This window comes from Pyrgilauda ruficollis, unplaced genomic scaffold (genome assembly GCF_017590135.1).
Source record: "Pyrgilauda ruficollis isolate IOZ18807 unplaced genomic scaffold, ASM1759013v1 scaffold78, whole genome shotgun sequence".
In the NCBI taxonomy this organism is placed as follows: domain Eukaryota; kingdom Metazoa; phylum Chordata; class Aves; order Passeriformes; family Passeridae; genus Pyrgilauda; species Pyrgilauda ruficollis.
Window position 1 is genome coordinate 309558 of NW_024529710.1, and position 13951 is coordinate 323508.

The following is a 13951-nucleotide window of genomic DNA, read 5'->3' on the forward strand; positions in this document are numbered from 1 at the left end:
GAAACAAGTTTATTTAGACTGAGATAACATTTGCAAAGCACCCCAGAAACAGGAAGATGTGAGTTTCTGTTTCTAATCTCAGTGGACATATGATATGTGGCCTTAATGTAGTAAGCACCATTCCAAAGAGAATTGATTTCTTCCATCCATCCAGAATATTTTCTTAAGTTGTAAAAATCTGAAAAAAATATACTTAAGGATTTAAAAAAAATCAATGGTATCATAGTTCAATAGTTAGATATAAAGCATATGCAAAAATAATTAATAACTATATCCTTGTGAAGAGGATTAAAGGTTTGTGGTTTTTTTGGTAACAATTACTGGAGGAAATCTTGTATGTAATGCAAAGCTGAGGTAATCTTAAACCCCTTTTTAATGCATAAAATTGTATGAGCTTTTACAGTTAAATGATTAAGTAAGGAGAAAAAACAAACCAAGGAAAGTCTCTGACTGATGGCAGTGTTTATATTGCTAGAAGCTGATATTTTGAATTCTATAGAATGATCTGTCCATACTTACCTTAATGCTCAGAAATAAATCACTCCTAACAGACAGTAAATGAAATGAGGGTCTGGGGGAAACAGGGATTCGGCCCTTGCTTTTGTAAGGTAAGACAGCAACGGCAGCACAGATTTAGATAAAACCATGGGAGGAGGGGAGTGAAAGTTAAAGAATCATACCGAAGTCTTCAAAAGATGGCTTGAGATATCTATATTTTGTTATCAGTGATCATGAATGACCTTGGCCTACTGAAGAAATGGGAAGTCAGCCTGTGATGGTGACTGGGAGAATCCTTGCCCTGACAGTCCTTAAGGGAGTGATGGCACAGCTTTGTAAATTTAACATCAGGGAGGACTAAACAAAAGGAAATTGCCAAATTTAAATTGATTTCAGAAAAATCGAGTTGATTTATGCCAGTCAGGAAGGACTGACAAGGACATACTCTTTACTTCATTTTCTGTGATTTTTTTTTCTCATGTCAGTGAGATGGTCTGAATCATTGCTGCATTTTAAAAATTAACACATGCTTTACATTTGTGATTCTGCACAAATCCTATGAAATGCCAAAAGGCTTCAACCTTTCAGATGGGTGATGCAGTTTTAGGAATTTACTGGATCAAACAATTTTTCTTTGTATGAAGTTTGAAGATACTATTTCTTCCAATTTTACAAATGCATAGTTAATAACGCCTCCTGTACCACATCTTTGGTAAAGTAAAAACTATTTTGCAGAGTTGGAATGGCTTTGTGACTAAGAAAATAGTATTTTGTAGAATACACACGGATGCAATATTATTCTCTCTGCAAACTAACTGTGGTATGAAATAATTGTTTTGTCCCTTTAATTCTTATTCTCTTAGACATAGGTTTCCCTGCACTGGTCTCACAGTGACTACAGTTATCATGTGGTGGGCTACAATATCATTTACCAGCATTAACCTATGACCAGACTCTCTGTTAAAGCTAATGAACACCAGTAGGGGCTCTATTTTATAGTGCACTTTCGCCAAACTTAAACATAGAGAACTTCCCCCTATCTTTTTACTTTAACTATTGAAATGATAAAAACAAAACATAAAATGAACTAAAGAAATTTGTTGCAGCTCCATGTTGAATTTAGCTTGCCCTGTATTCATATGCGGAGAATTATTAGAAATGTTATTTTTTCTTTGGCTGGTTATGAAGTCAAACATATTACAGTATTTCTCATTTGGCATTTTTAAAAATGTCTTTATCATTTGCAGTTGGTGTTGAAAAGGCCAAATTCTCCTTATCTTACTATCAAAATCAGTGTTGTGTCTTTTTAGTAAGATTATACATGTGAACAAGAGAAGCAGTCTTGTCCAAAGGGACCAACAACTTCAGCAGATTGGAAACAGTCACAGCAATTCACAGTTTTAAAGTAAGCACATTCACATGCCATATCTTTTTTTACCTTATTCCCCCTTGTTATCCATTAATGTGTTTTTTGTGATGTAACTGTATGCAGAGTAAAGGTCCTCTCTGTGCATTTTTGCATCTTGCCTATATATTCTTATTTGTTAGAACAAAAATAAAACCAGAATTTGTATCCAGTATTTTCACAGGAGCTTATAAACCACATTTTGCAGCACTTCCTGATCAGTTGTAAGGATAGTTGTAGTTATGAAAAGGCTGCAGGATTTGGCCTATTAACTAATTCCACTGTAAATTAGTACATATGTTTTATTTATTTGGAAAACAAAGCTTGAAATGCATTTTAAGGTCACCTAATTATCAGACAAATATCAGTTTGCAGCCCTGAAAAACTCCCCTCTTCCTAATTAATTCATCTTGTTTTCACTGAGTCCCTCTGATTTTGCCTAGTGTTAGTTGGCTAAAATGCCAAAAAACAAAAAAAAAAAAAAAAACCAAAAAAAAACCCAAAAAAAAACCAAAAAAAACAAACCCCCATATGATAACCTTTTTCCTCTATAAAATGAAACAACTAATAAAAAAATACTATTTGGAGTCAGCTGAGAATACCTATCCATGCAGCATTCATTTCAAGCAGCTATCGAGCAGAGCAGAGACCGAAAGCCAGCTGCATTTGGCTTGTGTGGAGTCTAAAGGTGTTTTTTATTTGGAGCTGTAACACGTGATTTTTGTTTGTTTGTATGTTTTGCTTTTCATTTTACACAACTAACTTCTAGAAAGAATTCTTACAACTTCTTAGCTTCCCATTAACGGCACAGATGGCTTTCCTTTCCTCACCGCACTGGATTGCTCTGCCTTGCCCTAAGGCACAGCAATCACCTTTGACACCAACAACAGTAGGTAAAGTAGCAGAAGTTACGGCAAAATCCGACTTTTAGAGGGACTTGTTTACCTGTTGCTTTTGCAGTTCATGCTGATGCTAGATGTGCAGCTAAAGCTTTTTGCTCAGCTCCTCATTTACTCGTTCCTCTGCTGACAAGGGCCGGGGTGGAAAGTGATGGGTTTCCATGGAGAGCTGCGTGGTGGGGCAAAAGGAGTTTAGAATCAAATTACACAAAACTAGGCAAAAGCAGTCAGTGTCTGCTGCTCCCTGAATTTCGGCAAAGGCTCCGCTGAGCGCCTTGCTGGCGACCGGGACGGGGGAACCCTTCCTGCAGCCGGGGCGCACGCGGTGCGCGCCCCTCACGGGTGGCAGGGCCGGGCGGGGTGCGAAGCGCCGTCTCCCGGGACCGCGGCCGGGGCTCGGCCGCTCGTGCTGCCGCCGGGGCGCAGCTGCCCGCCCGCCGCCGGGCGCTGTGTGCGCGCACGGGCCGCGCTCCTGCCTGCCCGCGCCCACGCGCACACAGACACACGCACACACACGGACACGCACAGACAGACAGACAGACAGAGACACGCACGCACACACACGCGCCCGGCCGCCGTGCGCTGCGCATCCCGCGCCGCCGGTGCTGCCTGCCCGCCCCGCCGGGACGCGCTACCCGCGCTCTCCCGAGTTTCTCCGCGGGCGCCCAGGTGGCTGCGCCCCACGGCACTCCCCGCTCGGCCCGGCACGACTCGGCACGGCCCTGCGTGTCTTGCCAGCCGGCGTCCCGCGGGCGCGGAGCCGATGGCGCTGGGAGGAAGGATGCGCCTGAGCCGCGTCTGCTGCGTGTTCTACCAGCTGTGCGTGCTGTCAAGCGGGCTCGGCGCAGGTAAGTGCGCGCCTTTCTCGGGATGGGCCGAGCCCGGGGCGGCCTCCGCGCCCCGCCGGCTGCCGGTGGCGGTACCTGGCCATTGTTAACCGCGCCCGCCCCCCGTAAGCGATGGGTGATCAGATAATGCGCGCCTTGGCTGTGAGAGTGCACTGCGCAGCGCTGTTCTGTACGAGACCTGATTTCCACAAGCAGCCCTGTCATCTCTCCTGGCTGTGCTGTTCCTAGAGTGTGCGATGAATGTGTAAATAAAACTATTTCCTGTCTCAGGCTAGTGGAGGTTGTGTGTACTCAGATTCTTGTAAACATAATGCTGTCATGACGGACTTTGGTTGTATTGTGATGTAGAGTGTGTGGGATATGCAGACATCAGTAGCTAGTGATTCTAATTCAGTTTCATTATAAGAATGATCATGATACAGCATGTGCATGCAACTGCTACTTGTATGTGCAGCCATGGTGCGTGTGTGTGTATATTTGGCCAGACTTTGTGAGGCATAATGGGTCTTGCCCAGCATGCTGAGAAGAAGGCTGAAATTTTCAAATTTGTTCAGGTTTTCCCCAGCAATTTTTTTTTTTTAAGCTATATGAAAAAGTAGTTGCTTTGTCTAAATGAATGAAAGTTTATGCAACTTTCCTTGCATGGAGGTGGTGATCAAAAGGAAGGACATTCCCAGCAACTGGTACAAACACAGTTTCTGCCCAGATTGGGGTCCAGCTTTCTCTGCGTTCTGCAGAACCTTGGTGTGTTCCAGACGCATCAACAGAACAAACCCATCTAGCAGCTGACCCCCCTGCTCTGCGTAAGGACAAGATGAAAGGGACAAATGAACCCCACTGTATTTTGTGTGGCATGCTTGTTGGTCTAGGAGTCAGAAGGACCATCTTGTGGTGGGCAAAGGGGAAGGTTTTTAGCAGGCACTGGATGCTGTTTGGTGCTCCACTCATTCAAAGTATCTTCCGCATTTCCCACAGGTCTCCATGCTTCAGAAGAGACTGAGGAGTGGGAGATTGTCTTCCCTGCACTGTGGAGCCCGGGCCAGCAGGAGCCAGCGGGTGGCAGTGGTGGTGGTGGTGGGGGTTGCAACGTTGACCCCAGTAGTGGGAACCGAAGCAGCACTTTCAGTGCCCCAGTCACACCTAGCCCAGTGGCTGGCAGCTCCCGAGAGGTGCGTTCAGTCTCCTCCTCGGTGGATGGGCAGGCACAGGCTGTAGGGGAGGCAACAGAGGAAGAGGACACTGAGGATGAGTATGAGTCTCAGGAGTTTTACCACTGGTCCCCCCTGCCCCAGGGGTCTGGTGCTGCCTCTCAGTTGCCAACACCACCATCCCCACCGCCACCACCTCCAGCAGAGGATGGAGATGAAGTGCTGCTGAGGATCCCAGCTTTTGCTCGGGAACTCTACCTGCTGCTCAAGAGGGACAGCCGCTTCCTGGCTCCTGGCTTTGCTGTGGAAGAGCGGCTTGGGGGTGAAGGCAAAAGTCCACCCAGTGCCACACAGTCGCAACCTGAGAGAGCTTGTTACTACAGCGGTGCTGTCCTCCGCTACCCGGGCTCCTTCGCCTCCTTCAGTACCTGTGGTGGACTGGTAAGATGACCTTGCATGCACCTGGCCTAGCACCCAGGTCTCCATCGAAGTCCCTGCTTCATCTATTGCTTTTCATTCCCATTCCTTTCCTAAGGTCTTATTTCTTTCTTGATGGCATCTTGGGTCCTACCTCTGTACCTAACCTCATTTTTTAACAATTTTCCTATTCGTACTCTTCTCATAACTTTTCTCAAATCCTGATTCTACCTTTAGCCTGTGCAATGGTGATATTATTTAGCCTGTTTCCAGATACATACCTTTCTGGTTGTGGATTTCCAGTTCTTACACCATCCTTTCTTAAACTTTTCCCATCTCTGTCTGTAATTTTATCTTGCCTTCAATGAGTTTTGTAATTAGATACTTCCATGCTCTCTCTCCTTTATTTTCTCTGTCTCATCATCTCTCCTGCAGTCCATCTGTAATCCATTTGTTCTTCATTTTCGTCCTGTATTCTAAAGTTATTTCCCTCATTTGAATTATCTTCCTTCTGCTGTTCAGTTTTCAAACTGCTCTGTCTTTTCTATTTCTAGCAGTATTTTACCAATGTCTCCTTTTCATTATTCCTTTGCTTTCACCTCTTTGGCCCTTTTTCTCTACCTCACAGCTTCTCACGTGTAGTACCTGTAGTTACTTGAATTTGGGACTTCTTTCCTTTTAACTCCTCCATAGAAGAATGCAGTGAGTGTGTTCTCAGCAGAAACTTTAATACCTTTTCAATTGTTATTACTTCTGTGGCATACTTTTCTAATTTAAAACAAGCTCCCCCTGCTATTATTTCTGTTGCATCAATCATGATTTTTGCTAGATAAAGAGCAGAATTGGGTACACTGACAACAGCAGCGATGATCCAAAGAGCTGCAATCCTAAGGCACTTGCAGGTAGGTGGAAAGTGTAGAAAGAAAAAAAGTTTACCTGTGATGATATCGAATGCTGGCAGGATCTTAAAAAACCCCAATTATTGCTACTATTATTCTCATTTGGGGCCTTTATGCAGCATAATAAATGCACATTCTTGCAGCACTTAACAGAATTTAGACTAGAAAGAATAATGGTGCTCTGGAGATGGTTAATATCCTCTGTAATCCTGGGGTTTGGGTGTAAATCACCATAACTGCATGATAGATTTTTTTTCTTGTATTTCTTTCTGAATTTGAACATCTGACTCCATTGCTGATTCATGAAGATACGCCTTTTTATTTGTATGGCCATGAAGTGAAACCAGGTAAAATGTGGAAATTTTGACTGCTTATTCATTTGCCTGTTTGAATTTATTCAAAAATCAACACAAACTGAAAATGGTGGATTGACACCAAATAAAATATTTGCCTGCACTCCTGCAAAGTGAAACCGCCAAGTTTCACACAACTCTAAGTGGCTGGCATTTAATTATTGATATTTTGTCAGATTTTCTGAAGCAAGGTAGTAGAATTAATTGTGGAGAAAAATATTGAAAGTCAGTCGATGGTGGTTTGAAAACAATAGGGTAAAAGAGTTTTGTGTTCATGAAAAGCATTTGACTTCTGTGCTCCTTCTTATTTTGAGACTTTTTCTTCCTTCTACATTGTGTTTGAGTAAAATTAGGTTAGAAAATCTTTGTAAAGAAATTGGTGGAAATAATTATCACCTTTTTATTATGTCTACTCAAAAGCCATGTACATCATTGCATGTCTGTAACACCTCTGATTTATTATATAAATTGATTCACTTTTTGGATAGATCCCAGTTTCTAGAGAGCCCCATTAGTAATTTTTGATTCTGTTAGACTTTACTAGGAAGCAGCTTACTCCAAAGCCTTTAGCCATCTAAGCGTGCTTGTGCCTAGATCATGTTTTCTATCTAGAAAACTGCAGCTGAAACATAAAGTATTGCATGTATCTCAAATAAAATTGTCAACTGTTGTTGATGTTGAGTGGTGTTGTCATGATCCTCAACTGCACTGTCCTGTTTGTGGTGAAATAGTTAAGCAGCTGTTCTTCCTGAGAGTGTTGCTGTGTCAGGCATAGTTAAAAAAAATTGCACAGTGCTATTATGTCAAAGTTGTCATAACAAATCCTAAGCTATTTGTCATTCTTTATTCAGTTATTGCTTGGGCTCTATTACATATGTAAGTTGCTGAGTTTCCAAGAGTATTGAAAAAACATCCTAGCATGTGTTGGATATTCCGCCATGTTTCATCTAGGCCTAGCAAATAGAGCCAAGCCATATTTCAAACTACATTTTTTTTTAACATGTAAAATAACATAGAAACTTGTCCCCAGAAATATTTTATTGTAGTTACTGGAAATAGAGTTTATATTTTCATTTTAAATATAAAGACATTTCAGAGAAAATACGAATGTCTTACATACGCTCTCATTTCAAAGCCTTGCAGACCTTGCGTTAGGTTTAGTAGGCTGCACGCACTTTGGAAAGTCAAATGTGGGCTAATATGCAGCTTAGATTACACCATTCTGCTCTTCAGAAATAGCCTTTTAATGAGTCTTTTTGCTGACCAAAGAAATCAGCTGTAGTCTGACAGACAACAGTGATTATGCTGTGCAGGAGAAAGGGTGAAGGAGTGTAGTGGTTTGGCCATCATATGTAGGGAAAGGTCATACCTGGCAGTACAGATGTACAGCTGTTCCTGTAGGACTAGTTTTGTCCAAAGATACTGCATCTTCAATAAATTTAAGAGAGGCCTTAGGTGAAATTGTTGTACTATCCACATAGGATGCTGTTATCAGTTCCAGTTTCTCAAGGCACAGAGACCTCACACGCCAGTGATATTCAGGAAATAGGGGAAAAAAAAGGCCTGTGTAGTAATCCTCTTATGTACACAGAATGAAGAATATTGCTGCAGATGCTAAGGACCTTACCCTCTGAAGCTGAAATTTAGATGCTTTTTGAATATTTCACTGGTTGCATTTATGTAAAGCATCTAACATAGAGGACAACATTAAAGATTCCCTATATTATTTCACAGTTCTTGAGAGCTTCAGTAGTGGTTTTTTTCTTAAGCTGTTCATCAAGAGTCAGTATGGAGGGGTAATAATAATGGGGCTCCTAATGCATCATGAAAGTCATGCCAAAATACAAGTGAGAAATGAAAGCTGTACTCCTAGATAATTAATAAGCAAATTCTGACTGCAAGCATTCAGAAGTGTCTCAATTCAGCCACTTAATCTTGACAAACAAAACATAACACAGTGGTTATTTTCTAATGAATCTGAAGATTGGAGATAGTTTCTAGATGACTATCTACTCATCTAGATACTATCTAGAAACTTCATCGTGGTGACCTTGGTGCGATCTCAGAACTGACATGATCAGTGGTGACAGTCCTCTCCAGCTCCTTGGTAAAACACTTGAGGATGCTTACATCTCTTTGAAGCTCAGTGGGATTTACTCTGAGTACATTTTGGGATTCTGCATTGGTGCTCTGGGAAGATGAATAAGGAGAGGTTTCTGAGGATTCTTCCATCTGCATGCTGACTGCCTAGTTCTCGTTCATGGCTAGCCAAATACCAGGATGTAAACATTCCTGCTGATACCACTGAGACTGTTCTTCTGAGAGCAATGACTTGAACAGCTGGACCATTAATTATTTAAATGGTTGTTTCTTTTGTTTGCTTGTGTTCTGACATAATATTTGAAATAAGAAAAAAATTGTGTCAAAGGTTATTGGTATACATACATATATATATATATATATATATATGGTAATTTTCTATAGCATGCTGTAGGAGAAATTTACAGTGAACCTAGAATTAAGAAATCAGACTGCTGGTTCTTTATCTAACGCTAGAATGAAAATTGAAGTAGTCTCACTGCTTTTACCACAGAGTGCTGTAAATGTGGCAAATACGTGCTTTATCCCCTATTTCTTTCATTTCAAAAAGAGAGGTATGACTACAATTTTTATCAGTAATTAATTCCTTAGGTAGTATTCTATGGCTGTGTACTGACAGTCAGGGATTTCACCAAAGTTTCTTCTTTTTTTGGCTGAAGCAGTCTGCAATAAATAGAGAACAGCTATTTCTGTTTAGGCCGAGAAAGGATCTGAATGGCTTTTTATTTCTAAAGCAATGGAGCATATTTAGACTTTCAGGAAGGGCAAACAGGAGGAAATGTAGACACAGAGAACGGACAGAACAATGCAGCTTCTTGCTGCTGTGCTGTTCATCTCAGCTTCTTGCAGGTTGTCTAACAGAACATCTCTGGAGCTCTGCCTAAGAAGACAACATTGACATTTGGGTTAATTTACTGGAGAGAAATTTTGAAGTTCATCTGATTTTCACTGGATCATAAGAAAGTGAATCAGGCAATAGCATATTTATAGTTCTGATGAATCTGTGTAAAATACAATTTGCAATTACAAGGAATGTGCAGTTTTACAGTGACTTAAGTTGGAACAAGGCTTAGCATATCTCCAGTCCAGGGAAGAGCTCTCTACAGAAGTGTATGGTGCTTTTACTAGGCCTCATTGCCAGTGACAAGCAGGATTTTAAATGTCTGATCGATAGTTTATAGACAAGTACTTCACTTAAATAGCCCTATCCAAAGCAACCCTGCCAGCATCATCAAAAGAATGGATGACAGTTGTTCTGTGCCATGCAGAAATGTGCCAAGTATCACTGGAGGACAGCACTTCAATGAATATTTCTAATTGTAATGTTTTACTTTTACAATAAAACAAGTAAATAAGGATGTGAAAAATGTATGTGCCTTTACTGGCCAATGGAAGGGTTGTATAGTGCTTCAATAAGATTTGAAAAAAACCTGAAGCAGCTCTACAGGAAATGCATGTCTTTTTTTACTTCTGACACAAAGTTTGTGAAGATTAGTTTTGAAGATTAGTTTTATTATCTACTAGTAATTGAATGACACTTGATGGATTAAAAATATTTAGACTTAGGATATTCTAATTCCACATGTCTCTTACATTCAGGACATTAGAGCTTCTAGAAGACTGGAATTATTATTTTGTACCTCTCCACTGAAGACAGTCTAACTTTGTAGCTTGTCTCAGAAGAAGCAGAATGAAATTGGAATGAACAATAGTAATAAAATCCAGTAAGAAGTTTATGTTTTCCTACAATTCTGCACGCAATCACTTTTGGGGAGAGGATTCAGCCTAAGAAAAGGCTGAATCTGTGTTTTGACATCTTTCTTCCTAGACAGGGATTTTAACCATAGTGTTTCAACATTTTTATATGGGAAAAATCCCAGTGAATATATTGTTACACTTTCTTGTGATTCCTGCAATGAGAGTAGTGCCTGATACAGCAAATATACTTGAATATTTGGACAGTTCAAACAGTTTTGGAAAACTGTACTTTACCTCTTCCTTTTGGTTGCACAGCTTTCAGTGGCAGTGCAATATTTAACCTGCTGGAGCTCCTTTCTTGGCGTAGGACCTGATGGGTTGAGTATGAATAGGCTGTTTGCAAATGGTGTGAGTAATGAGTCTGTTTGCTGTGTGGTGGACATACAAGCTAAAGTCTTGCTTAAAGTATCCCTGCTTTTGTCCGCCTCTGGGAGCAGGTGGTCAGAACAACTCATACATTTGGGCTTCATACATTGCCCTGGGAAGCTGTGCTATTACAGGATGTGAGCTCTAAGGCTTTGAGACCTAAACAGACTTCTTGCTTCCATCAGGCTGGAATGCAACTACTCCATTACACATCCTGAATCATACAGTACCCACATGGAAGCTGAAATGGGTTAAATACCCAGCCTTTTGTCAACCAAATGTAGTGCCCCTTCCTCCCCACCTCAGTGACCCTTGCAGTTACACATCCGTATTGAGTAACTTCCACACCAGATGCTTTCCAAAAGAAATTTGAGACAATTGCAGCTTCTTTTATGCTGGTGGTAAGCATTAGAAAACAGAGATCACCAACAATTTTTCATAAAAGGGTAAAGAAAAGAGAATGTCAGCAGTCTTTTTGGTCTTTTTGGTCCATATGATACATACATACTAAAGTTTGACATTGCAGGAGGAGGATTATAAAATTCAATAGGATTATCCTTACAGGGTGCCAGGATGAAATGAAGTACAAACTCTTTCCTATTCATCCAGCTTGCTGGGATCCTTAAATGAAGGGAGAACAAATAGAAGCAGTCTGCCTACTGTGTCATTTTGTTTGTTAGAGAAAGGAAATTTTACTGAGAAGGACAGAAATAAATACGTGAATGAGGGTACTCTATGAGTATCCCATACTGAGAATTCACAGCTTCAACAAGATTTGCTTTGTTGACTTTAAAATATGCCTTATTTGTGTTTTGCACCTGCTTAAATGGCAATATAAAATTTGCGATTGCTATAAATTGGTGAGCAAGGTAGGGCATGAGTGGAAATGTTAGAACTGAAAGCAGCTTTGCTCTGTTATGAAGGTGTTTTGAGTCTTTTTTCCCTCAGAACAAAAAAAAACCCAAAACAAATATCCCTGGGAAAATCAAGCATTGGACAAATAATTAGTGCTTTCTACCTCTGCATGAGGTTGGAGAACCAGTGAGATGGGGTAGTGCTCCTGGATGAATGAAGCCTTTCAGTGTCTGTGCTGAAACTCATCTGAGTTGCTCCTCCTGGATTTACATGACAGTGGAAGGTGTGAAAGAGGAGGGCAGCCAGCCCTGTAGGAAGTCTGGTTTCCAACAGGACAAAACAAGTTGTTTACATGAGGTTACCAGGGCATGGTTAGGCAGAGGCACATCTGCCTCATTATTGCCTCCAGCTAAAGTTTAGCTGCTGTGTTTGTAATCTCTTTATTTAAATCCCTTTATTAAAATATCACCTTGAAAATCTAATGAAGCAGAGCTCGGCACACAGTAGAGAAGCCGAAGAAAATTAAAATGGAGTAAGTGATTGTGGCCAGCTGAAATAGCTAGCATATATGCACAAGAAAAACACTATTACCACTATTAACAAACTTGCTGAACAGGAAGTTAATTACAAACAGAACTATTAAATCTAGGTTGTGTGAGGGAGTTTGTTTTCTTTCTTTCTTTCTTTCTTTCTTTCTTTCTTTCTTTCTTTCTTTCTTTCTTTCTTTCTTTCTTTCTTTCTTTCTTTCGAACTTTCTTTCTTTCTTTCTTTCTTTCTTTCTTTCGAAAGGAGTACTGGAGATAGATAGTATCCCTTTAAAATTTTATTACTGTCATTAAGTGCATTAAACCAACAAGAAAGATCTGCTTAAAGATAAAGGAATAAGCCCTCTTTGTTTCTGTTTGTTCCTCCTGGGTTCTGATGCTGCAGACTGTTGCTATTCTTTATCTTTCTGGATGAAACATCTTTTGGTTAGATTTTTGTTTTGTGTATCTGAGACTCATCCTAATTCATAAGAAGGATAAGTCTTCTAAACATAGGAACAGTATTGTTAATGTAAAGCTGAAAGATTTAGAAAATCAGGTTTGACTTAGGCCAAGACTACCTCTTAACTGTAACAATCTCTGTTTCCTTTAGTATTAAACACTGTCACATGGTATGTGAGATTTTGGGCCACCATGCCTCAGACCATATGGTAATGATTCCTTTCTTCTAAGAGCTGTCCTGCAATGATGCAGGTGCTCTGTCCTTAGACAGGTTTGATTTGTGATTCCAGTCCTGCGTATAACAGCCTGCTTTCTACCTAAAGTGCCTAGTTTCAGTACAAATACTTCCTTCACAATATATTTCTGAGTGATAATTAGAAATTAGAAATACATGATCTCCAGAGTGGCTTCATGTAAGGAAAAAAAAAAAAAAAAAGAGGTTGTTGTGCATCACCTGAGATCTCTACCTATTGTAATTAATGTATAAAATTATCAAGGTTATTTTTCAAGGTAGGGAAGTGTGATGGTAAAACAGAAACTCTGGGTAATTCCATTAATTAAATTAGTAAATTAATGACATTTTGGCCTCTTAATTTGATGTTAACTGCTTTAAAAAGAAAAGGCAGAGCACTGACTGTCTTCCAGCTACAAATACTAGTGTTAGTGAAACCAACATTTTTTTCAGGACATGTATCCCTGGCTTATATATCTCATGTATCTGCCAATTGTTTCTTCACTAGCAAATGAACCAGGATTTTTAAAAGAACCAAATGTTCTCCCTGTTGCAACCCTTGTAATACTCTGTTAAAAGGACTGTTCTTTGTCTTTCTTTTCAAAATGTTTTCTTGCAAGAGTGGAGATTATTTTGGTTGTTAATGATGGATTGTGACACTGGGAAAAAGAGCAGCATTCATGATCTCCATGCTAAATAAGATAAAAATAGGGGAAGCTGGTAAATTGGGGAAAAAAAAAAAAAAAAAAAAAAAAGAGAAAGCATCAGGAGTGCGAGCTGTGGGATTGATAAAAGGTGAGAATATTCAGGAGGAGTCTTGTGAAAACCAATGGTCATGTAGAAGTAGTATTCAAATGGTGAACAATTTTTGCTATGTGAGGATGAGAACTACCTCAATGGAAAGGAGTGAGACAAGCGATTTGGATTTGTGGCAGAATGAGATGTTTGCAGACGTTTTTCTGTGGAGCGTGTGTCTTTACTGTTTACTCAGATCTCTGACTCAGGGATATAGCAGGAGGGCTGGTTGGTTTCTCCATGCAGAGAAGTTGTGGAAATAGTGTGAGATACACCAAGCATGAGCATCTGTCTTATATTGCAGATCCAGACAGTAGTTGGTCAAAGTTTTATAAACCAATAGCCCAAAACATCTATATTAGTTTTAAGATCAGATGTGAATCTGCAGTACA

At 40.3% G+C, this 13951-nt stretch overlaps 1 protein-coding gene across 1 annotated transcript in view; it reads left to right on the top strand.

Annotated features, from left to right (window-relative positions):
* The first annotated feature begins 3565 nt into the window (after positions 1-3565).
* ADAMTS19 (ADAM metallopeptidase with thrombospondin type 1 motif 19) overlaps positions 3566-13951 on the top strand; it is a 126139-nt gene continuing 115753 nt past the window's right edge. The window contains exons 1-2 of the mRNA XM_041486733.1: positions 3566-3650; positions 4626-5239. Of these exons, the coding sequence (XP_041342667.1) occupies positions 3566-3650; positions 4626-5239 (699 nt within the window). The remainder of the gene's footprint in view (positions 3651-4625; positions 5240-13951) is intronic.